Below are 25,708 nucleotides of genomic sequence, written 5' to 3'. Positions count from 1 at the left end.
AATCTATTCTGGTACACTGCAGTCATAATTTTGGTATTTTGTTTTGCCCAGAGTTTAAGAGCGAGAGCAGTCGTTGGTGATGAGCTCCAGGACTGCCTGAAGCCTGATTGTTCAGTTGTTTTCCCTCTATAATGCTCCATGCACTTGAATTGTAAGAAAGGCATATTTAGAGTCTTTTTAGATATTTACAGTTTTCCTTCTGCCAACTGCAGAGCTCGAGTAAGAGCAATTAGTTAAGCTTTTTGTGCAGACGTTCCTGGGGGAAAAGGTTGAGCCTCAATGATTTCATCTTCGGATACAACAGCATATCCAGCAGAACGTATCTCATGAATGATTTGGCTGTTCCCATCAGTGAATAAAGTCCAAGCTCCCTGCCAGGGTTGATCCCTCAGGTCTGGTCTACTGGAATGTATTGTAGTCATGACTTCTTCACAGTCATGGGCAACTGGTTCAGGTGCCGGCATAAGAGTGGCCGGGTTCAAGTTTTTGCTGTCCTGTATTTGAAGTTCAGGTGTTTCACACAGTAAGGCTTAATACTTGACGAGACGTGAATTAGTCATCCATTTTGGTCCATGGGTCTCTCGTAGTCCTTGAATAGTAAGAGGAGTTGTTACTTGTAAAGTCTGTCCAAATGTTAGCTTAACAGCTTCGGGTATCAGTAAGCATGCAGCAGCAATGCTTTGAAGGCAACCAGGCCATCCTTTTGCAACATTGTCCATTCCTTTTGACAGATATGCAACAGGTCGTTCCTATGATTCAAAAGTTTGAGTCAATACCCCAATGGCCATTCCTTTCTTTTCATCGACGTATAGATGAAATGGTTTCATTACATCTGGCAACCCTAGGGCAGGGGGTTCAATCAAGGCATCTTTTAATTGTTGTAAACTTGTCAATTCATGGGTTTCCCACTGAAAAGTCTGAGATTCCGCCTCCTTTCCCCGCAACTTGTCGTACAGGGACTGGGTAATGACAGCGTAGTTAGCAATCCACAGTCTACAGTATCCTGCAGCTCCAAGGAACGCTCTGAGCTCCTTCTTGCAAGTGGGTACAGGTTGACCTCGTATTGAACTGGTACGGGATATTCCAAGACAACGGGTACCTTCCCGAATTTGGAATCCCAAGTATTCTACTTCCAATTCACAAATTTGCGCCTCCTTTTTACTTGCACGGTATCCTTTTGAGTACAACGTCTTTAACAAGTGGAGTGTGGCTATAGCACATTCGTGATACGTGTCACGAAACAACAGAAGGTCATCCACATACTGTATGACTGGCCCATACGTGACTTGGTACATCTTCAAGTCTTTTGCCAGTTGCTCCCCGAACATCGTGGGTGAGTGCTTAAATCCTTGCGGTAAGCGAGTCCATGTGTACTGCTGCTTGATTCCAGTTTGTGCATTTTCCCATGTGAAGGCAAAGATCTTCTGGCATTCTTCTGCTACTGGAACGGAGAAGAAAGCATCTTTGAGGTCAATGACACTGTACCACTTGGATGTAGGGGAAACTTGAGCCAAGATTGAGTATGGATTGGGTACGAGGGCTACTAGATCTGCTACTTGATTGTTCACTTTCCGTAAATCTTGTACAGGTCGGTAGTCAGAAGAACCGGGTTTCTTTACGGGCAGCAGAGGGGTGTTCCAAGCAGATCGGATTCGCCTGAGAATTCCCAAATCATACAGTCTTTGCAGATGTATCTGGATTCCTTGCCTGGCCATATATGGAATGGGGTATTGAGGTTGATTGATCACCTGTGCATTCTGTTTCATCTCTATCCATATGGGGGTAGCGTCGATAGCTATTCCTCCCGGGATCTGTTCGAACCATACTTGGGGTACACTATCCATCAGTTGTCTTCGTTTTTCGTTGAGGGGGGTGTTGTTTTCATATCGATGTTCGATGGTTCGTTCGACTATGGGAAGATGTAGTCTCCATTCTTCTTGGAGGGGATAGATGAGTATCACTGGATGGTCCCCGAAGGAGGCTTTAACTTCCCCTGTTGGTTGAAATCTCAATGTGGTCTGTAACTTACACAGCAGGTCTCGTCCGATAAGGGATACCATGGTCCCGCCTACTTGTATAGTTCATTCTTTCTGCAGAGGGGCAGTGAGTACCTGACCTGAGGCACCCACTATAGAAACAGTCTCTTTTGTCGGGGGGGCCGATTGGTGCAGTCATGACAGATCGTTGGCCTCTGAGTCCAACAGGCCCCTGATTTTTGTTGTTACCTCGTGGATCTCCACCAGAGGGTCAGTGGGGATTCTTCCCTCCCGGTCTCTTCAGGCTGTATGCTCCTTGTCGCCTCCCCCGCCATCTGCCAGTGGGGGTTGTCCAATCTCCTTCCTCCTCGGCCCCTTTGTGTCGGTGCAGGTCCATTTTTGTCGTTAGTATTCACTGCAGGGCTCCCGTATTTCTTTTGCCATTCTTCACAGTCTCTCTTCCAATGGCCTTCATTTTTGCAGTACGCACACTGATTCTTTCCAAAGGGGGGGTCTTGTTCCCCCTCCTCTTCGCGGTCTGCCATTGTCTTGGCTCCTTCCCGTCCCGAGTGTCCTCGAGAGCGGCGGCTAACAGTCACTTTCTCCTTCATATGTCTACTTGCTTCTCTCTTTTCTCTTCCACTTCTCTATTTCCACATACCTGGTCTGCTATAGCTTTTAACTGGCTGAGGCTCATGCCCTCAAAGCCCTCGGCCTTCTGCAGGTTCTTTCAGATGTCAGGTCTATTATTAAGTTCCTGGTTGCAGGGACGGGCCCCTTTTCTTCTCTTCCTGATCCCTGTTCCCATACATCTCAAAATACGATGAAAAGATCCAGTCCATCTGGAAATTGAATAGGTGACCTGCGCCTGGAGGCAAATCAATTCTGACGAGGCTGAGAAGCTGCAAAACATTGCTTCCTTCATACTTGTAAGTTTGGCATTGGGTTAATTCAATAAAGTCAACCTGGATCTGCAGGCAAGGATCCAGGGGGGGCGCTTTAGGTGTGCAGGAGTGATGATCAAACCCTTGGAAGCCTTGTACCAATTACATTGCAAACACTAAGAACATATGGTAATAGCCAGAGCCCAGCCCCCACCAGAGGTAAAAGAACATAATTGCAATATATATATATATGTGTGTGTGTGTGCTACTACTTTATCATTTGGGCCGACTCATATTTGCTCTTGTTCCTAATCTTGCATAGTGGCCCCTTTTCTTGCCCACAACTTCCAATAATCCTTATCTTGCGCCTGCCACTGAATCAAAATTTGTAATATTAAGTCTTTGTTTTCTCTGTGTTTTTTGTTTTTTTTTTTTTTACAAACGGCATCCTGTAATTCCCACAGTCAGAACTGCAGCTGTCTTATCTTGCCGCTTGCTATGCTCTGTATATTTAACAAAGCTTTAACAAAGGTCCCATTCTTAATCATTTCTCCTCTAATTTTCCCAGAGACAGCTTCAAAATAAACTGCGTCAGCAAAAGAGAGTTCATACTTTATCATGCGTTCCAATGTAACTTTTAAATAACAGATAATATATAGGAGACAAGTAAGAACAATAATTAACATGGTATTAGAGAATAGAAAGATAAGCATAGGGAGGACACTGGGATAGAAGATATGAGAAAACTAAAACTTCTGATTAGCAATGCCAGCATGAAACGCACAGCCATATTGAATGCCTACGCACTACGTACTGACGCGCAGTGGGACGCACCACCATTCCACTTTGTACTGTAACAATTAATTTGCTGCTATAAAATGTCTTAAAAATAGCCTGCATCATAAGGCACTAAATGATTTGTAAGGGACCCTTGGTTCTGGTATTTCTTTGCAAGTAGCAATCCTTTGTCAGATTACAGACAGTTTTAGCAAGGACCTTGGAGAATAAATTTAATCAGCAGAAACTTGGAGCTACAATCTTCCTTTCTTTTAATTAACATACCACAATTCTATCTTTATTCACATACGCACACCATCAACTAACTTTCAATAATGTTCTGTTAAAACAAACGAAACAATTTTTCTTTCTCTTTGTCTTCATTCACCCAGGCTAGCCCAATGTCCCTTTTTTTTTTTTTCTTCTCTCTCTGGCTCGATCCCCTCCTCTCTCCTGTAATTATCTCTGCCGTTAACCCTTAACTGCCATCAAGTTCTAAACTTCAACACCAGTAAATGCATTCTCAGTAATCAAATCAGTATTTTAACTTAACACTGTACATTAATTTGTTGTATAGTAGTCTTGTGCAGCATCTGTAAACCAAAATCTCTTCTTATTAGGGTTTAAAACAATTAAAAAAAATCCCTGGTACATGTGCTTGCAATTCACAGATAGCAGTTATCAAAAGAAATAATGCATTTGATCACAAAAAGAAATTTGTCTAACCGATCTACCACAGTAGAATTTTTTTTTTTTTTTTTTTTTTTTACAGGTACCTTACAGACAGACAGACACTGGGGACTTCCGGTTCCCCATTTTGCGTACTTGAGTTACCATTACGAGGGCGGCTCCCTCTACTAGCTTCTTTGCCCACGACAGAGGAAAAAATGAAAATGTGCAATGTGCTGACAGAGAGTTTCTCAATGTCCTAATTACAGCTGTATTGCAGACTGTAAGTAAACCCGTCATGAAGCAGGGAATTCTGGTACATGAAGTCCTTTGTCAGGTTGCAGCGTTCAGACTCCTTCAGAACCTGGATGGCACTGATGATGAGGCAGACCCTGATTCCCTGGAAGATGGGGAAATTCCTCCAGGACTGGAACCGAATCGAACCAGGTTGCGTTTTTTTCATAGAGATGAACTGCCGGTCCTGATTTCCCAGACATTAAAGATGCCGAGTGTTCTTGGTGCAGATTCCATGTCTGAGCTGAAGAAGAATCCTATTTTGTCTTCCTTGCGTAAAGCCTCTTGTTTTTCCCCTTTTATGGATGCCATTCAGGGGTAACTTGCTGGTGCGGTGGTTACTACCCTTAACCAACGAGCCTTCATACTGTTGATGCAACTCATTATTGCTCTCTGCTTTAACGGCAAGAGGAAAAGGGGACAGCAACCAACAAGGACATGAGTTTTACGGTCTGGGAAAACAAGCCTGGGGGTAAGTTGCTGATGTGGCTGATACTACCCTTAACCAATAAGCCTTATACTTGTGATGTAACTCCAACATTGCTCTCTGCTTCAACGGCAAGAGATAACAGGGAATTGAACTCAGACAGCAACTAAAGAGGGCCCTGAGTTTAGCAGTTTGGGAAACTAAGTATGGGGGTAACTTGTATGCCATGGCATTTGCCACCCCCTGATGATACCTTTATGGGGGAAACCTGTATGGCGCGGCTGGTGCTACCATAAGCTTGCTGGGCAGTCTGAATGGACCATTTGGTCCTTTTCTGCCGTTATTTCTATGTTTCTGTGATTGATCTTGAATGGGGCGCCCCAGAGGCAAATTTTAAAGGGTGTCGTACATTGGAACGCCTGTATCTCCTGGATCCAGCGGTGAGAGAGCATTTATTTTCCCAAAGTGGATGCACTGGGTTGTGCCATCTCTAATAGGACTATTATCTCTGTGGAGGGAAGAGTGGCCTTGAGGGTTGAGCATGATAGGGGGATTGAGGCCATCCTTAAGCAAGCCTTTGAAGCAGTGGTGATGACTTTACAGATCGCTTCCTGTTGCACCCTGGTGGCACAATCTTGTCTGCTGCTCTCTCAGGAAGTTGATGATTCTGGAGTGACCTCCAGAGCGGTTATGGAACTTCCTGCCACCTTTTTAGCAGATGCGGGCTGTGAATTGGTCCGTACCTCAGCCAGAGGAGTAGGTCCGGCGGTGGTGGCCAGGCATCAAGTATTTTTGTGAAATTGGTCAGCAGATGCAGCCCCCAAAGCTAACCTTACGAAAATGCCTGTTAGAGGCTCGCTCTTCTTTGGGAGTGAGTTGGAGAAATTGGCCAGTAAGTGGGGCGAATCTCCAGGCCCTCTGTTGCTGGAGGATAAGAAGCAGTTGCAATGCCTCTGGTATGAGGGGCGTCTCCAAGCATTTTCAGAGGACTCCGCCTTTCGGTAGGTCTCAGTCCTTTCATCCTAAACAGCCCAAGAGAGGAGTGGGCTCGGGTGGCGCATCCTCCAGAGCTTCCCAATGATGGTTTGCCAACTTACCTTTAGGAACAAAGACAGAGGGACGTCTCTCTCTCTTTTATCAGAGGTGGGTCGAGATTGGATCAGTAGGTCCTGGAGGTGACATGAGAAGGATATACGCTGGAATTTCGCAGTATTCATCGGGATGTATTCATGGTGTCTCCCTACCACTCCCCACAGAAGAAGCAGGCAGGGGAATCTAAGCTTCTAAGGCTCCTTCGGCTGAGGGCTGTCGTTCCAGTGCCTACGTCTGAAGAAAGTATGGGGCGATAGTCCATTAATTTTGTTGTGCCTAAGAAGACGGGCTCCTTTCCTCCCATCCTGGATCTCAAAAGTGTCAATCGTCATTTGAGGGTGACTCATTTTTGCATCGAAACCTTATGCTCAGTGATAATGGCTGTGCAGTAGGGGCAATTTCTGAAATCCCCGCATCTGTCCGAGGCCTACTTTCATATCCCCGTCCATTTGAAGAGCACCAGCGTTTTCTGCATTTTGCAGTGTTGGGACGCTATTATCAGTTTTGGGCGTTGCATTTTTCACTAGCCACCACCCCCAGGATGTTTTCCAAGGTTATGGTGGTAGTAGTGGCAGGGTTGAGAAGAGATGGGATCCTGGTACACCCGTATTTGGACGACCAGCTGATTCGAGCCAGGTCTCTGGAAGAGAGCCACTTGGTAACCCGCAAGGTTTTCTCCTTGTTACGGTAGCTCGGTTGGGTGGTGAACCTGGCCAAGAGCAGTCTTCAGCCATCTCAGTCATTGGAGTATCTGGGTGTTTGGTTTGACACGGCGCAAGGCAAAGTTTTTCTGCCAGAAGTTTGGAATCAGAAATTGATGTCACAGGTGCATCACTGGGTGAGCACTATATGCCCGACAGTGTGGTCCTATCTACAGGTGCTCAGTTTGATGGCAGCAACCCTGGAAGGGGGTGAATAAACTTGTGGACAAAGGTGAACCGGTAGATGTGTATTTGGATTTACAGAAGGCGTTCGACAATGTCCTGCATGAGAAGCTTCTAAGAAAACTAAAGTCATGGGATAGGAGGCGATGTCCTTTTGTGGATTGCAAGTTGGTTAAAAGACAGGAAGCAGAGAGTAGGATTAAATGGTCAGTTTTCACAGTGGAGTGTCTCAGGGATCTGTACTTGGACCAGTGCTTTTTAACAAATTTATAAAGGGGTATGACGGGTGAGGTGATCAAATTTGTGGATGATACAAAATTATGCAGAGTAGTTGCATCTCAAGTGGATTGTGATGAATTGCAGGAGGACCTTGCAAGACTGGAAGATTGAGCTTCCAAATGGCAGATGAAATTTAATGTGGATAAGTGCAAAGTGATGCATATAGGGAAAAATCACCCATGCTATAATTACACATTTCCTGGCGTGTAGCCAGATGGACTCAGTACAAATGGGATAGTATCCGCGTGCTAGCAGTTGGAGACGGATCTGACGTCAGCACGGGGTATATAGCCCCACAGGAAGCGCAGCGATTCAGTAATTTCCGTCTCCAAAGCAGTTTGGAGTGCCTGCACGCTGGTTCAGCGTGCTTTCCAAGCCTACTTTACATTTTCTCTTTTTCTCCAGGGACTCTACTATACGCCTTTCCTCCGTGGCCTCTGCTGGGCGCCCTCATCCACAAGATTCAGACACACCGGGGCCTAGTTCTTCTAGTGGCACCAGACTGGCCAAGACGACCCTGGTACGCGGACATGAGAAGGCTACTGGCAGGGGAGCCCCTTCCCCTGCCTCCTCTCCGGGACCTTCTACGTCAAGGTCCCATCCTCCACGAGGATCCAGCTCAATTCTCTCTTACAGTCTGGCCATTGAGAGGGCTAGACTGAAGAAGAGGGGTTACTCGGGGCCCGTGATAGATACACTCCTCCGAGCTCGCAAGTTTTCCACATCCCTCACCTACGTCCGGATCTGGAGAGTATTTGAAGCCTGGTGCGACACTCATGGCACCAATCCACATGCGACTACTATCCCTATTGTTTTGGATTTCCTGCAGGATGGGCTTCAGAAGGGTCTCTCCCTCAGCTCCATCAAAGTTCAGGTTGCGGCACTGTCTTGCTATGGTCCCAGGAGGGATGGCAAGACCATCGCCAAGCACCCAGATGTTTCTCGTTTCCTGCAAGGGGTCAAGTATATTTGTCCGCCACTAAAGTGGCCTGTGCCCTTATGGAACCTTAATCTTGTTTTGGATTTCCTCGCGGGATCCACCTTCCGACCCCTTCGGGGCTTATCTCTCCGGTCTCTCACCTTGAAGTTGGTGTTCTTGCTGGCGGTGTGCTCCGCACGACGCATCTCAGAGCTACAAGCACTGTCCTGCCGTGATCCCTTTCTCAGAATCACTCCTGAGGCAATCCATCTTCGCACGGTTCCATCCTTTCTCCCTAAAGTGGTTTCCCAGTTTCATCTTAACCAAACTATCTCCTTGCCTACCACGGTAGGTTTGAAGAAATCTGAAGAAGGCTGTTTATTACGCCATCTCGACATCGGCAGATTGCTGCCCAGGTATCTGGCCGTGACTCACGGCCTGCAAAAGACGGACCACCTGTTCGTCCTACACAGCAGGAAGAAGCAAGGTGACGCAGCCTCTCGGCCCACCATTGCCCGCTGGATTAAAGAAGTTGTCAGAGCAGCCTACGTGGAGGCTGGGAAGGCGCCGCCTCTACAGGTTAAGGCTCATTCTACCAGAGCGCAAGCAGCATCTTGTGCTGAATCCAGGATGCTATCGCCGACTGAAATCTGTAAGGCAGCGACGTGGTCCTCCCTTCATACCTTTTCCAGGTTCTACCGTCTGGATGTCCAGGCCAGGGAGGACTCGGCTTTTGCGAGGGCGGTCCTACGTGGTCCTCAGGCAGCCTCCCGCCCCGGCGGGGAGTAAAGCTTTTGTGCATCCCATTCGTTCTGAGTCCATCTGGCTACACGCCAGGAAATGTTTGGATTACTTACCTGGTAATCCCCTTTTCCTTAGTGTAGACAGATGGACTCAGCATCCCGCCCAGCTGCCTGTGTACATGGGTTTCACCGATTCCAGGTAAGCCATGGCATTTGTTTACATAAGAGCGTCCACTCTACCAGTCTCTGCACTTTCCGGTTGTGAATGCTGGCGGTCTCCAGCCACTGTCAATCGGTCAGGGGAATCCTGTTTTCCCTTTTCACTGAGTGTCAGTACACACATCCATAACAGCTTTTGCAAGGAAGATTACTGAATCGCTGCGCTTCCTGACGCCCCCCTTGCTGACGTCAGATCCGTCTCCAACTGCTAGCACGCGGATACTATCCCACTCGTACTGAGTCCATCTGTCTACACTAAGGAAAAGGGGATTACCAGGTAAGTAATCCAAACAATGTTAGGTTCCATATTAGGTGCTACAATCCAAGAAACAGATCTAGGTGTCATAGTGGATAACACATTGAAATCGTTGGTTCAGTGTGCTGCGGCAGTCAAAAAAGCAAACAGAATGTTGGGAATTATTAGAAAAGGAATGGTGAATAAAACGGAAATGTCATAATGCCTCTGTATCGCTCCATGGTGAGACCGCACCTTGAATACTGTGTACAATTCTTGTCGCCGCATCTCAAAAAAGATATAATTGCGATGGAGAAGGTACAGAGAAGGGCTACCAAAATGATAAGGGGAATGGAACAGCTCCCCTATGAGGAAAGACTAAAGAGGTTAGGACTTTTAAGCTTGGAGAAGAGACGACTGAGGGGGGATATGATAGAGATGTTTAAAATCATGAGAGGTCTAGAACGGGTAGATGTGAATCGGTTATTTACTCTTTCGGATAGTAGAAAGACTAGGGGACGCTCCATGAAGTTAGCATGTGGCACATTTAAAACTAATCGGAGAAAGTTCTTTTTTACTCAACGCACAATTAAACTCTGGAATTTGTTGCCAGAGAATGTGGTTCGTGCAGTTAGTATAGCTGTGTTTAAAAAAGGATTGGATAAGTTCTTGGAGGAGAAGTCCATTACCTGCTATTAAGTTCACTTAGAGAATAGCCACTGCCATTAGCAACGGTTACATGGAATAGACTTAATTTTTGGATACTTGCCAGGTTCTTATGGCCTGGATTGGCCACTGTTGGAAACAGGATGCTGGGCTTGATGGACCCTTGGTTTGACCCAGTATGGCATTTTCTTATGTTCACATCGAGGGGAGCTAGAAGCAACAGAGATAGCACATAAACTTACAATAACCAAGCAAACATATTACACGGGTGGAAACAAAGCAGGAAAACAATTAGCTAGACTACTAAAGGTACGACAAATGTAAAAATAAAAGATGACGCTGGCACGATGTTAACATCAAACGCTGACATACGTCAAAGATTTATTTGCTTCTACTCTGATTTATATGTCACGGATGCTGGCATCAACCCAGCAGCGATAAATGATTATTTAGCAAACTCCTCTTTGCCCCCATTTATGTAGGGAGGCCCAAGAGGCCATGGATAGGGATATCACCGGGGCTGAGGTCCTTTGGGCTATAAAGGACTTAAAGAATGGGAAATCACCCAGTCTCGGATATACAGCCCTCTTCTACAAAAAATTTGCAAGTTCACTTACTCCTTTGTTGGTAACCCTCTTTAACTCTTTACAAGGGCAGATTTCTTTATCCCATGTTGCCAATCTCGCAGGAGTCACGGTATTAGCAAAGCCAGGATGAGATCCTACTGTCTGTGGATCATACCGTCCTATTTTGCTAATTCATTTAGATATGAAGATATTGGCTAAAATTTTAGCGAATAGACTTAACAACTACCTCCCAGAGCTGATTCACTTAGACCAATCAGGTTTTATACCTGGTAGAATGGCGTCTGACAATGTTCGCAAAATTGCGGACTTAATCGGCTGGGCAAATTTGCAGCAAATACCCTTGCTACGTTTAGCAATTGACGCCGAAAAGGCTTTCGACTATGTTTACTGGCCTTTCTTATTTCAGACAATGAAAGCCTTTCAATTCGGAGAAAAATGTAGTCGTTGGATACAAAAATTGTATGAATATTCTTCGGCGTGCCTAAAAATAAATGGGGTTATTCCCAACCATTCCCTGTGGGTAGAGGCACGCGGCAAGGGAGCCCACTACCCCCCTTACTATTTGCCATTTTTCTGGAACCCTTTACCCACCACATTAGAAGCAACGATGAGATACATGGAATCCAAGTTGGGGACTTTTCTTCTAAATTGTCCTTATTTGCGGACGATATTTTATTTACAGTCACTAACCCTATCCCCTCCCTGGTGGCTATCACTGAAGAAATATCTGCATTTAGCACAATCTCAGGCTTCAGAATCAATTGGGAGAAATCAGAGCTCTTAGATTTATTATTTATTTATTTTATTTGTTGATTTTTTTATATACCGACATTCGTCGGAACATCATGCCGGTTTACATTGTAACAAATTAGCAAGAGAGAGAAATACAATAAACAGGGAAGGGGGGGAGCAGTAATGAAGGAGGAGAGAGGACAGCAGTAGGAAGGATAGGGAAAGAGAGAAATTTGATAGGAACATTTGAAGAAAAATAAATTAACAATAGACACTATGTACAGGTGGGCTGGTAGGTACCAGACCAGTGATGGCAGTGACAGGGAGAGGTGGGGGGGGAATGGTAGGGTAGGCTTAAAAGTGGGGGAGGGGAAACTAATAACAGAATTTAGGCGTCATTGCTTAGGGGGGAGAAACACTATATTTTGGAGTCTTTGTTTAGTGTGAAAAAAAGGGGGAGAAAAGGAGAGGCAGGGAGGGGGGGGGAAAGGATGGGCTGGTGGGGTTAGAGTGCAAGCTAAGTTTGGTCAACGTCTGGGTATGCTAATGTAAAGAGCCAGGTTTTGAGCCCTTTTTTAAATTTGGACAGGTTAGGTTCTAGACGGAGGGCCGTGGGCAGGGTGTTTCCATAGGGAAGGGCCGGCAATAGAGAAAGGGCTATCTGTCCCTCAGGAAAAAGTGGAGCAACTTCGCAAATCTCACCCCTTTAAATGGGCTAAGGGAAATTATTGGGGGATTTATATTGGGCATAATAGCGACCTGTTCCAACTTAATTATCCTCCCCTTATGACAAAAATGTACAGAGATTTGGAAGAATGGGATCGATATCATATATCCTGGCTAGGTCGGCTGGCTGTTATAAAGATGAATGTAATGCCTAGGATCCTATACCTTTTCCAAACATTGCCAGTTGTAATCCCAAACAAGATCCTGGTCAAATGGCAAAATAGGCTTTTCAAATATTTGTGGAAAGGAAAAGGGCCTAGAATAGCGAAAGGCACTCTCTACTTACCAAGATCCCAGGGTGGATTAGGGATGCCAAACCTGCACTATTATCTTGGGGCGGCACAACTGAAGGCAGCAGTGGAATGGCACAACCGTAAAAGACAGAAGCCTTGGGTGAGGTTGGAATAGGCGAGTCTAGGCTCCCTACCTGTAACAGCTTTACTATGGCAAAAAGGTAACACCTGGCACCCTGTGGTAGCCATTCCTGAGTCAGTGCAGGTCACACTTCAGGTGTGGGAACGATGGCGGACACTTCGGATAGGTCACCGATCTTTCTTTTTAAGCACGCATCTCTTCAGCCACCTCTCTTTTCCCCCCGTCGGTAGACTCTCAGGCTTTTGAAGACTGGAAAAAACGGGGAATCTACCAGATGACACGTGTGGGAGCCAGGGGGGATTGTATCATCCACAAGATAGAACACCACAGGGGGCCAATACTTCTAGTGCCCCCGGACTGGCCAAGAAGACCGTGGTACGCAGACATGCCCTGCCGCTACCTCCACACAGAGACCTGCGCCAACAGGGGCCGATCCTCCACGAGGATCCAGCTCGATTCTCTCTTACGGTCTGGCCATTGAGAGGACTCGCCTAAGGAGGAGAGGATACATGGGGGCAGTAATTGACACCCTACTCCGAGCACGCAAGTTCTCCACATCCCTAACATACATAAGGATTGGGAGAGTATTCGAATCCTGGTGCAAGGTCTGTCTCCAACTGTTATCAGGAGTACACTATACCTGTTGGTCCTGAGTCCATCTGCTACATGCTAGGACAATATATTTTTTAATGTAAATTTTTATTGACCAAAACAATCATAGTGTGACATCAACAATGTTAGGTCAATACAGTTATCAAATGAGAAACCTTGTGATCCGTACACCCCCCCCCCCCCCTTCCCGTCCCTTAAATACACCACATGTTATCTATGAAGATTAACCGTGCTACAGATATGAAAACATTGTCCAGTCCAACATTTGACTAGTGAGTACAGCCAAGTGATTCTCTTCTCTGTACATGTGATAATAAACCCAAACATGCCTTAAACATGACTCTTGGTGGTTATTTCTCTAAACCTTTAGAAAATAAAACTGAGCTCATCCAGATGAGGTTTGAGCAATTATCCAGTTAATGAAAGGTTCCCACGATTGTTGGAATGCAGACAATTTCTCCTGTCTGATTGCGGTGAGATGTGCCATCCGATAACTCGAATGAAGTCTGTGGATTACTGCTGAAAGAGATGGAGGGTTAGGAAGTTTCCATGCTTTGGCTAGTTCACAGCGGGCCGCTATAAATACTTGTGACATGAATGATTGCGTTGCTTTATCCATACCCTTGCTTGGGAGATTCAACAAAACATGAACAGGTTGTATCGGTACTTCCGCAATGGTCAATTCCCTCAGCCACCCTCTGACCTTGTCCCAGAAAGGAATCACCAAAGGGCATGTCCACCAGACGTGGATATATGAGCCCGCTTGACTGCATTGCCAGCATTTATCAGATATATGAGGGTACATAGCATGTAATTTAACAGGAGTCAAATGCCACCTATACAGTAGTTATAACAGTGCTCTTGAATTGCTGCAGAGATAGAGCTTTTGGCTGTCCTCTGAAACATGATGTCCCAATCCTCTTCACTTAACACATCGTCCAGTTTAGACTCCCATGCACGTATGTGTGTAAATGTATAAGGTGAATGTGTATTGAGAAGAGTACACAATTTGGAAATAACTCCCCTGATCTTAGCAGCATGTTCACAATACGATTCAAACAGTGATTTGGTAGGGCGAACCGCCTGAGTGGCCTGGAGCTTTTTCAGGAAGTGTCGGACCTGTGGCAACACCCAAAACGTTCTGTGTACCTCCCCGAAATCTTTCTTGAAAATCATTAGATGTCATCAGGTCCCCCTCCTTCCATAAATGATTTATGCACACAATACCCTGGCTTGCCAATTTGTGGAAAGCTGGGAATGGAGACCCACTGGGAACATATGTTGTGGAATAGGTGTGTTGATTGGAAATACGAAAAAGAGCCCACTATTTGACCCCTCCATTGAGACCATATTGTAAGTGTAGTCTTCTGTGTTCTCGGGAGGAAATCGAAAGATCTCCAGGTAGTTTTAGGCTGCCAGAATAACACCTGTAGTGGCATGGCCCCTATCATTGCTTGTTCTAAGCGAAACCTACTGGAGAAATTACTTACCTGATAATTTTGTTTTCCTTAGTGTAGACAGCTGGACTCAGGACCAATGGTATAGTGTACTCCTGTTAGCAGTTGGAGATGGATCAGATTTCAATCTGATGTCAAGCACCTAGTACATATACCCTTGCAGGAAGTGCAGCTCTTCAGTATTCTCCTCAAAAAGCATTGTGGATATATGTGTGACTGACTGATTGATTGACTTAATTAATGTGATTAACTTGCATAACTTCATAACTTGGTTAAACGTTATAACTTGATTAACTTGACTGGTTGATTGACTATAGCTGGAGACCGCCAGTGTACTGAACCGGGAAGCGTCGACACACCTAGGTAAACGAAAACGTGGCTTACCCTTGAATCATTTTGAAAGTCCATGTGTAACGGCAGCCAAGGGTTGGGATGCTGAGTCCATCTGTCTACACTAAGGAAAAACGAAATTATCAGGTAAGTAATTTCTCCATTTCCTAGCGTGTAGCAGATGGACTCGGGACCAATGGGATGTATAAAAGCTACTCCCGAATTGGGTGGAAGGCTGCCCATGACCCACTTAGTACTGCCCTTGCAAATGCCATGTCCTCCCGAGCCTGAACATCCAGAAGGTAGAATCTGGAGAAGGTGTGGATGGAGGACCATGTCGCCGCCCTGCAGATCTCGGCGGGTGACATCATTCTGGTTTCTGCCCAGGATGTTGCCTGGGCTATGGTCGAATGGGCCTTGACCTGTAGAGGTGGAGGCTTTCCTGCTTCTATGTAGGCCGCTTTTGATAACTTCCTTGATCCAGCGGGCTATGTTGCCCGCGAGGCCGCTTCCCCTTGTCTTTTCCTGCCTGTGAAGGACGAAAGGTGGTCCGTCTTTCGGATGGGTTCCGACATTTCCAGGTATCTGGATAGGAGTTTGCCGATGTTGAGGTGGCGTAGACTACGGGCTTTCTCCGCATTCCTCAAGTCATCCGCCGATGGTAGCGAGATGGTCTGGTTAAGGTGGAAGTGTGAGACCACTTTGGGGAAGGAACGAGGGAACCGTGTGTAGCTGGATGGATTCCGGGGTGAGTCTGAGAACGTCTCACGGCAGGGACAGTGCTTGTAGTTCCGAGATGCGGCGGGCTTGAACAAACTGCCAGCCAAAACGCAGTCTTTAAGGTTACAGGCGGAGGGACAGGCCTCGGAGGGGTCTGAAGGCAGTTTCCACTAGGAAATCCAGAACGATGATTGAGATTCCACAGAGGTAACCGGTACCGGCCACTTTAGTGTGGGCGAATGTGTTTTAACTCCTTTCAGGAAGCGTGACACTTCCGGGAGAGAAGCTATATTGTCGCCCTCGCTCTTGGAGCCGTAGCATGACAATGCGGCCACCTCTACCTTGATGGAGTTGAGGGACAGTCCCTTCTCTAGTCCGTTCTGTAAGAATTCCAGGATCACGGGAACTTTAAATGGTCGTGGCTTGATGTCGTGATCTTCCGCACTAGGCTTCAAATACTCTCCAAATCCTTATGTACGTTAACGATGTGGAGAACTTGCGTGCTCGGAGGAGGGTGTACTATTACAGCCCCCGAGTATCTTGCTCTTTCTTTCTCAGGCGAGCCCTTTCAATGGCCAGACCGTAAGAGAGAATTGAGCTGGGTCCTCGTGGAGGATCGGACCTTGTTGTAGGAGGTCCCCTGTGAGGAGGCAGAAGTAGGGGATTCCCTGCGAGCAGTCTTCTCATGTCTGCGTACCACGGTCTTCTTGGCCAATCCGGAGCCACCAGAAGAACTAGTCCCCTGAGTAGCTGTATCTTGTGAATGATTGCGCCCCATAGGGGCCACGGCGGGAAGGCGTATAACAGGGTCTCCTGTGGCCAGATCTGTACTAGAGTATCGATTCCCTGGGACTGGGGTTCCCATCTGTGGCTGAAGAAACTGGGTACCTGGGCGTTGGACCTTTTTCCCTGAGGTGCATGGTTTGTGTTCCCCAACGGTTTACTATCAATTGGAATGCTGTGGTTGACAGCTTCCATTCTCCTGGATCTAGACTTTCTCTGCTGAGATAGTCCACTGCGACATTTTCTTTCCCGGCGATGTGGACGGTGGAGATCTCCTGGAGCTTTGTTCCGTCCATGACATTAGGGGGTCTATTTCTAGGGACACCTGTTGGCTTCTGGTTCCCCCCCTGTCGGTTGATGTAGGCCACTGTTGTGGCATTGTCGATATCACTCTGACCCGCTTTGCCTCGGAGTCTGTGACCGAACCTTAGGCAGGCTCGTCTGATTGCCCGGGCTTCTAGGCGATTGGTATTCCATCCCGACTCCTGGCAGTGTGCTCCCCATCTTCGTAGGCTGGCATCCGGGTGAGTAGGATCCAGGTTGGGGAGGATAGTCTTGTTCCCTGGCTGAGATGGGCTTCTTGTAGCCACCATCGTAGTTGGGCCCGAACTCTGTCCGGGAGCTGAAGCCGTATGGTGTTGTTCTGGGACAGTGGATTCCATCGTGATAGTAGTGAGCGTTGTAGGGGGTCTCGTGAGCCCGTGCCCATGGGACTACTTCCAGTGTGGATGCCATGAGTCTGAGAACTTGTAGGTAATCCCATGCTGTGGGGCGAAGTTCGCTCAGCGGGGTTCGTAACTGGGTCATCAGTTTTGATCTCCTTGTCAGTGTCAGGATGACCTTGTCTTGTTTGGTGTCAAACCGGACTCCCACGTATTCTAGAGATTGGGAAGGCTGCAGGCAGCTCTTGTTTGTGTTGACCACCCATCCGAGGCTCTCCATTAGTGTTTTAACTCTGTTGCCTGGTGGCTTTCCTCTGGGGATTTCGCTCTGATCAGCCAATAAACTAGATAAGGATGCACGCGGATTCCTTCCTTCTTCAGTGTTGCTGCCACCACCATTATGATCTTGGTGATCGTCCGGGGTGCAGTGGCTAACCCGAAAGGTAGTGCCGGAACTGGTAGTGACGGTCCAGGATCGAGAAGCGTAGAAAACGCTGATGCTCTTGGATAAGAACTCTCCCGGTTGTATCGCCCTTATTACCGAGCGTAGGATTTCCATGCGGAAGCGAGAAATCTTCAAGTGACGGTTGACTGCCTTGAGGTCCAGGATAGGTCTAAATGTTCCTTCCTTCTTGGGAACGATAAAATAGATTGGAATAATGGCCAGTTTTATTTGTGTGGAGGCACCGGTGTTATAGGCCTCTAAGGCAGTAATCTGGTCAGTGTAACTTCCACTGCCTTCTCTTGGAAGGGTCGTGGCAAGGAGATTCCACAAACTTGGCCAGAGGGAGGTGGTGGAAGTCCAGGTAATATCCCTCTCGTAGTGATGATAGGACCCACTTGTCTGAAGTTATCTCGATCCATCTTTGTTAGAATATAGCCAGTCTGACCCCAATGGCTTCTTCCTTTGGATGGGTGGGTTGGTCTTCATTGTGGGGTGCGGCTGGGCCTGGGCCCGCGTGGCTTCCCTTTTATTGTGCTTGTTTCCGAAAGGACTGGCTTCGGCCTGCGGGGCACGCTGCTTGATATGAGCTTCTATATGGGTTTGAAGCGCGGTGATCCTCTGCCCCTGGAGGTCCGGGGGAAGGATTGCTGGTTTCTCTTATTCCTGTCCTCCTGGTATGCCGCGGCAGTGGGGACTCAACCACTTGTTGGCTAGTTCTCTAGTTCGCTGTCCGACAGAAGTGTTCCCTTGAAAGGCAGTCCTTGTGAGTCTTGTTTGGAGGATGTATCGGCAGACCAGTTTCGGAGCCAGATTTGTCTTCTGGCTGCCACGCGGATGAGACTCCTCTAGCTGCTGTGCGTACCAGATCCGAAGCGGCGTCCGCGGGAATGATACAGCTGTTCCAGGGCTTCCCCAGGAGTGTTATTCCTGGTCTGTGCTAAGCAGGTGCGTGTCACCCACGGCACAGCAGGGCCGCAATCTGTAAAGACATAGCGGAGAAGTCAGAGGACTGTTTGAGGATGGATTCCAGACGTCTGTCTTGAGCATCCTTGAGTGCTGCTCCTCCCTCCACCGGGATAGTAGTGCACTTTGAGACTGCGCAGACCATGGCATCCGCTTTCAGACATGCCAGGGGATTTTTGGCGGCAGGGTCCAGAGAGTACATGGCTGCCAGAGCCCGGCCTCCTTTGAACGTGGTTTCTGGGGCCTCCCATTCCAGGTCATTTAGTTGCTGGATGGCTTGTAATAGTGGGAAATGGTCTGACGAAGTCCCTCCAAAAGTAGGTTCGTCTTAGGTCCCCCGAAGCACTTGTGCCCGGGATGGCAAGCTCTTTTAAGCTATGTGTGACCAGGTCTGGAAGCTCGTCCTTGGTGAAGAAGCGTCTCATGGTTCAATGGGGTTCTGTCCCCGGAGGGAGTTCCCCTTCCTCCAGGGGTTGTGACTCCTCATCTGAGATGTCTGTGTCCCCGAAGGTGGGGCTTCTGGGTGGTGGGATCACTTCCCTGGGCATAGAGGGTCCTGGCATGTTGAGGTCCTCTGGTGGGGCCTGTGACCGCACTGTAGGAGACCCCGGTTGCATGTGGATGAAGGTATGCAGACCTTTGAAGAATTCCACCCAGGAGATGCTAGGTCCTGCCTACCGCTCGAGAGGCTGGGGTCCGGTTCCGGCTGGGGAGGGCCATGAGTTGGGTCCCCTAAGGCCTCTTCGCACTGTATACACAGGGCCGTGGCCTCCTCATGCTGTGCAGCTCTAATGTGGCATGCTGGGCAAAGGCCCTGAGCTTTGAGCTTATTTTCGTGGCGCCATGGCTTCTGCATGTACAATACAGTTGTGCGCTCCGGTGTGTGTCGAAGTTGCGCACGTAGGTTTGGTGCACGTGTGCAGAGCGATGTGCATGCACGGGTCGAAATTTTGCGCCCGGCACAGTGAGTGCATGGTTATGCGCTTCGCTTGTGCACCCGGCTTGTGCGCACAGGGTATTTGAGCTCGCGGCTCGCCTCTGTGCGCACGGATCAAGATGGCAGACAGGGCTGCGAACAAGGCCAAAATGGTGACGGCTACCACGTGGACAATATGGCGACCACCTCAGAGGGTCTCCACATGGGAGGACCCTCGGATCTGACCGGGGTCTAGCCCTGCTAGGGCCGGTCAACCCGGTGGCACTGGTCCCAGCTGGCGACCTGTGTGTCTCCTCGAGCTTCAGAGACCGCAGACTTTTAAATAGATTTCTACCTTACCTTGTCTCGGCGCTTCCTGGTTTTGTTCCGGGCGGTCTCCGGCTGCGGGGGAGAGGGAAATACCTTCACCGCCGCGCTCGAGGTTGCACCCGCTGCCTCTCAGCATCACCCGATGTCGGGGGCTAGGTCCCCGCCAAGGGTCGGCCGCCGGACCAAGGCTTACCTCCAAGGGATCGTGGAAATCACCTCGGGAATCTCGACTGGGGGAGGGACCCAATGGGTGTCACCGCAGGAGAGTGGGGCTCATCTGTAGAGGTAAGATTACTTCTTAATTTGGATTTCTTTGGTAAAATTTACTCTAACGCTGTGCGAGCGTGCATAGAGTCCCTAACTGCTGTGGAACGGAAAATACTGAAGAGCTGCACTTCCTGCAGGGGTATATGTACTAGGGCTGACGTCAGATTGAAATCTGATCCGTCTCCATCTGCTATCAGGAGTACACTATACCCGTTGGTCCTGAGCCAACTGTCTACACTAAGGAAAAAGAAATTATCAGGTAAGTAATTTCTCCAATTTATTTAGATTTATATTCTGCTTTTCGCACTTTTTTCAGCACTTCAAAGTGGATTACATTTAGCTACTGGTATCTTGGGCAGAGTAATAGTTTCTTTCTTTGTTGGAGATTTGCCTAGCAGTGACGTTGTCTTGGTTATATCCCTTCCCAGGTATTATTGTATGGTTGTTGGGGTTCGAGACGTTGCATCTTTTGCCGGAGCAGCCTCCTCCCTTATGAGGAAGTAGCTTTGGTACATCCTACTTGTGTGACTGGACTGCGTGGATGAAGAGGAAGGTGAAATTACTACTTACCTGATAATTTCCTTTCCTCTCTGAGAGGCAGGCCAATCCACAATCCTGCCCTGAGCTGCCTGTACAGTACTGTACTGATTTTTTCTATTTGTCCTTTCTCAGGGACATTATTGAAGGCAGAATTCGTAGGCCGATGCAGATCTTCAGGTCGTCTAAGGGCCTTGTAAGTGTTTGCCTTCTTTGTCTGTTATGGCTTCTGCATTTCCTTCTCATCTGAGTCCAGTGCTTTGCTCACTGGAAGAAAAAAAAAAGAAGTGAATGATTGGGAGAGGAAGTGTTTTTAACTCCGGACTTACAGTTCTATTGTTAATTAGTTGTCACAGTTGACTTTCGCAGAATACTGGGACACTGATGTCAGTACAGGGCTATATGAGGGTCACATCAGCGAGTCTGTTGGTTTCTGTCTCCATCTGCTGGTAGGCATGCATAACCCATTTATGTGCACTGGCTTGCCTATCCTAGAGGAAAGAAAATTATCAGCTGAGTAGTAATTTCACCTTCCTGGGTTTTTGAATCCTGGATGTCTGACTTCTGTGTGGGAGTAGTGGGGTGGATATACAGAACGCTGCAAAGTTGGGGAAATTGGGTGTCTCAGAGTTACAGGTCTTGTTCTACCACAGCCCAATGTAACCCATTTATTCCTGGGTTTCTGAATCCTCATTGAGAGCTGGGAGAGGCAATCTGGATGTACAGCAGATTATGTATTGTCTGCTTCACTCTAGCCTGCAAGCCTTGCAAACGCTCCAAACTTACAGGGCCTGTTTAGTTATAAGAAGCTTTCCTTGGGATCATGTGACTCTGCTGCTGCGTGAATTATTTTGGTTGCTGAACCCACTGATTTTCTTAACTTCTCTGAATATTTCTATAGAGACATCATAGAGAGGTTTTCATAGGCATCACATAAAGTTTCTGCTAAGTCACAGAATTCTTTAATATGCATTCATTATGTGATCCTTCTAAACATCTCATCTCAGGTTATTGGTAGCTTTCCATGCCATTGTCACTTACACATAATTACTTCCTTCTTTTTATATCCAGCAGACAATGAGGTCATACAGAAAGAGAAGAGGGAGGAGAATCGAGAAGAACACCCTATAGTATTAGCACTTACACCAAAAACAATCAAGAAATGTCTGTGAGAATCTTGCCCAGAGGACTGAGGGGGGTGACATTCGCCAAAGAAAGCAGGAATCAGAGAAGAAGGAGCAAGACTCTGCAGGAGAGTCACTGGATGGAGTCACTGCTTGTGAGAGAAGTAACAGGGAGTTCACAGACATCCCTGAGCACCAGGGACTCCTGAGAAGAGAGAATCCCTTCCAAAGTAATAACAGTGATCAATTTAAATGTACTGAATGTGGTAAAAGCTTGAGTGACAAGGCATGTCTCAGACGGCATCAGAAAATCCATACTGGAGAAAAACCATTCAAATGTACTGAATGTGGTAAAAGATTCTCTCGGAAGGTGCATTTCATATTGCATCAGAGAATCCATACTGGAGAAAAACCATTTAAGTGCACTGAATGTGGTACAAGCTTCGGTCGGAAGGAGCATTTCATATTGCATCAGAGAGTCCATACTGGAGAAAAAGCATTTAACTGTATTGAATGTGGTAAAAGCTTTTCTCGGAAGGGGAATTTCATATTGCATCAGAGAATCCATACTGGAGAAAAACCATTTAAATGTACTGAATGTGATAAAAGCTTGAGTGACAGGGCATGTCTCAGACGGCATCAGAAAATCCATACTGGAGAAAAACCATTCAAATGTACTGAATGTGGTAAAAGATTCTCTCGGAAGGTGCATTTCATATTGCATCAGAGAATCCATACTGGAGAAAAACCATTTAAGTGCACTGAATGTGGTACAAGCTTCGGTCGGAAGGAGCATTTCATATTACATCAGAGAGTCCATACTGGAGAAAAACCATTTAACTGTATTGAATGTGGTAAAAGCTTTTCTCAGAAGGGGAATTTCATATTGCATCAGAGAATCCATACTGGAGAAAAACCATTTAAATGTACCGAATGTGATAAAAGCTTCAGTGACAAGGCATATCTCAAACAGCATCAGAAAATCCATACTGGAGACAAACCATTTAAATGTACTGAATGTGGTAAAAACTTTAGTCGGAAGTCATATCTCATGCAGCATCAGAAAAGCCATACTGGAGAAACACCATTTAAATGTACTGAATGTGGTAAAAACTTCTCTCAGAAGGTATGTTTGACATTGCATCAAAGAATCCATACTGGAGAAAAACCATTTAAATGTACTGAATGTGGTAAAAGCTTTAGTCGGACGTCATCTCTCATGCAGCATCAGAAAAGCCATACTGGAGAAAAACCATTTAAATGTACTGAATGTGGTAAAAGCTTCTCTCGGAAGGTGCATTTGATATTGCATCAGAGAATCCATACTGGAGGAAAACCAAGTTAATGTACTGCGTCTGGTAAAAACTTCAGTAGAAAGGAAGACCTTGCAAGCCACCAGAAAAGTTACACAGATGTCAAATTCAGTTCACTTGCTTTCATATAGTTTTGGAATAGAAGAGTGGCCTAATAAAGATATTAAAAGGCCGGATGCAAGAACAATAAAACTTCTCCATTTCCATCAAGTAAGCTATAAGAATCAGGGAGGTTGATATTCAGATTCCAGAAAGCTGGATACGTAGGACTTATCCTTCTATCTTACTGCTGCTCAATATCCAGTTATGTTCAATGGCTGAGAAAGTTGTGGGTGGGCAGTGGGTGGATCAGAGCGGTGCTACTTAGCTGGAAAAGTTATTCAGCTAAGTAGCGATTTTGGCAACATGGGTGTTTTGCATGATTTGTAGTTTATTTTTTTTGCCCTGTGTTGCGGTCCGGGTCGCGCGGCTCGCATCCTGGCCCTTACCTCAAGGCTCCAGCCAGACCAGCAGTGGAGTTCGGGCGGCCCTGGGGCGTCTTTGCGGGGGAGATGCCATTGCTCAGCACCTCCTAGGCGCGCACGCGCGGCCAAGCTGCGCTTATCTAGCCCGTTTTCCGCCAGAGGTTGCTCCGCCCCCAAGAGTGACATCAGACGCTGCGGCCTAAATAGGCTCGCCCAGACTCCAGCCAGATGCCTTGAAACAGAGTTCCTGCCTGGTTCTCTGTCTGCCGTGCCCCGGAGTGAACTAGCCATAGCGAGCTCTGTTCCTGCCTGAAACCTTGCCTGACCCTACCCGGGGTCTCCGGGTAACTTAACCTGTTCTTCTATTGCTTAGTTCTTCAGACTCGTGCTTGCTCTGATTCCTGCCTGGACTACCTGCAGTAGCAGCTCCTGCCTGGACCAGCTCCAGTCCAGATCCGGTCCAGCCTCAGTTCCAGTCCCGATCTGGTCCAGCCTCGATTCCAGTCCAGATCCGGTCCAGACTCAGTTCCAGTCCAGATCCAGTCCAGCCTCAGTTCCAGTCCAGGTCCTGTCCAGCCTCATTTCCAGTCCAGGTCCAGTCCAGACTCAGTTCCAGTCCCGATCTGGTTCAGCCTCAGTTCCCGTCCAGATCCAGTCCAGCCTCAGCTCTAGTCCAGTCTTCAGACTTTGCCTGTCTCCAGTGTCTACCCAGCCTCGACGCAGAAGACCACCTAAGTCCCAGCGGCTGGGCCCCTACGGGCTCCTCCTGGGGGAGCACCAGCTTCCAGGGCGAAGCCGCTGTTCCACCTCTACCTGGTATCTGCCTCCCGGCCTGTATCCTAGGAGACCATAGACCATCTCCCCACGGTCTCAGACAGGCCGGCACAAGGGTCCACACAAACACTGTAAAATACAACACCCTGTGACAGTTTTCCCCAGAGAGCTCATTCCCTGTGTGCTGGCTTGCAGGTAGTGTTTGACCGCTGCACTGTAGTTCAAGCAGAGGCTTTGGATGCTGCCCTGACTGAAGGTGGCTTTGATCAGCAATCACATCCCAGCAGCCCTGGGTACCTGTAACACTGGAACACTCTGCGCGTGCTATTGGCCAGAAAGCTCACTGTGTTTCCTGATTGGCCCTGGAGACAGAGAACTCGCTCTGAGGGTTCTGGACAGGGAAGCCAACCTGCCTTATTTTTTTTTTTCAATTTGCGGCTTCCTTATTATTGGGCGTTTTTTTCAATTGTGGTTTTTTGGACTTGGTGGGTGGGACTTGAGCCCAGCTGTCCCTGTGATTGGCTGCTGCTGCCGACGAGGCCTGTTCATGTCAGAGGAGCACGTGGGTAGGCACTGATGGCAAGCAACAGCATTGAGGAAGATTTTATGCAGCAGGGCAGGCTTGAAGGCTGAAGGGAGGGAAGCTCTCAACTGGCAACAGCACAAAGAAGAGGGAGCTGGAGGGGGAGGAAGGAGTGTGCTGGCAGGGGGAAGGAGAGAATAAGGGTGTGGGAGCCAGACATGTGCTGGGGGAGGAGAATGAGTGGTGGGGATCAGTGTGAGGGGCTGTTTTTTCCCCTTGGAAGGAGCTGCAGAGCTCAGTGGCTGAGACAGGAGTGGGGGGTGCACCCTCAGCCATACAACTGGCCTGCATGGGAGGGGGGCGGGATAGACGGCACAATTCTATATTGTAATTTTTTTTTAATTGTGCTTTTTTTTTTTTTCCATCAGCCCCTCTGTCTGGGACAATCTGTGTAATGTCAGGTAATCCACAACAATTTGATGGACATTTTAGGGGGTTAAATATTATTGTGAGCCACTGTGTTTCCTCCATTACAATCATGAAATTTTTTTTAAAGTGTTTTCTGGGTTTAAATGAAGGAGGCCCCACCCTGACTGGAGGGGGGCTCATACCGATCCCAACCTGACACTCCTAACATCAGGACTCGATATACCAGAATCACCTGCTCTACAAAGGGTCTATTGCCTGTAAAAAGCTTGCAAAAAGCTTATAGATAGGATAGAGAGAAACTGGATGTATTAGCCAGTCTGTCAGCAAGCTTTTATTTATTTATTTATTTTCAATTTAAAATTTTTATTAGAAACATCATTAATAAGAAAATGTAATGTTTTGTATACAAAATTGTGAAGATACAATAAACAGTAAACTGAAATTAGTTTCTACAATGTTGTGTGTTCTATACCCTCTGCCCCCCCCCCCCCCTTGTCCTACAGGATCAAATTCAAAACAACAAGAAACAATGTATGCACACATCATATCCAACAGAATTAAGGAAACCACCTAGT

At 47.3% G+C, this 25,708-nt stretch overlaps 1 protein-coding gene across 1 annotated transcript in view; it reads left to right on the top strand.

Moving 5' to 3' along the window:
• Positions 1 to 19,071: 19,071 nt before the first annotated feature.
• Positions 19,072 to 25,708, top strand: part of LOC115083147 — a 127,126-nt gene continuing 120,489 nt past the window's right edge. Inside the window, 5 exon segments of the mRNA XM_029586955.1 lie at positions 19,072 to 19,083; positions 21,692 to 22,953; positions 22,955 to 23,153; positions 23,781 to 24,173; positions 24,377 to 24,474. Of these exon segments, the coding sequence (XP_029442815.1) occupies positions 19,072 to 19,083; positions 21,692 to 22,953; positions 22,955 to 23,153; positions 23,781 to 24,173; positions 24,377 to 24,474 (1,964 nt within the window).

This window comes from Rhinatrema bivittatum, chromosome 2 (assembly GCF_901001135.1).
Source record: "Rhinatrema bivittatum chromosome 2, aRhiBiv1.1, whole genome shotgun sequence".
Lineage (NCBI taxonomy): Eukaryota > Metazoa > Chordata > Amphibia > Gymnophiona > Rhinatrematidae > Rhinatrema > Rhinatrema bivittatum.
The sequence above is the reverse complement of the archived record's forward strand: the minus strand, read 5'-3'. Positions and strand labels throughout refer to the sequence as shown.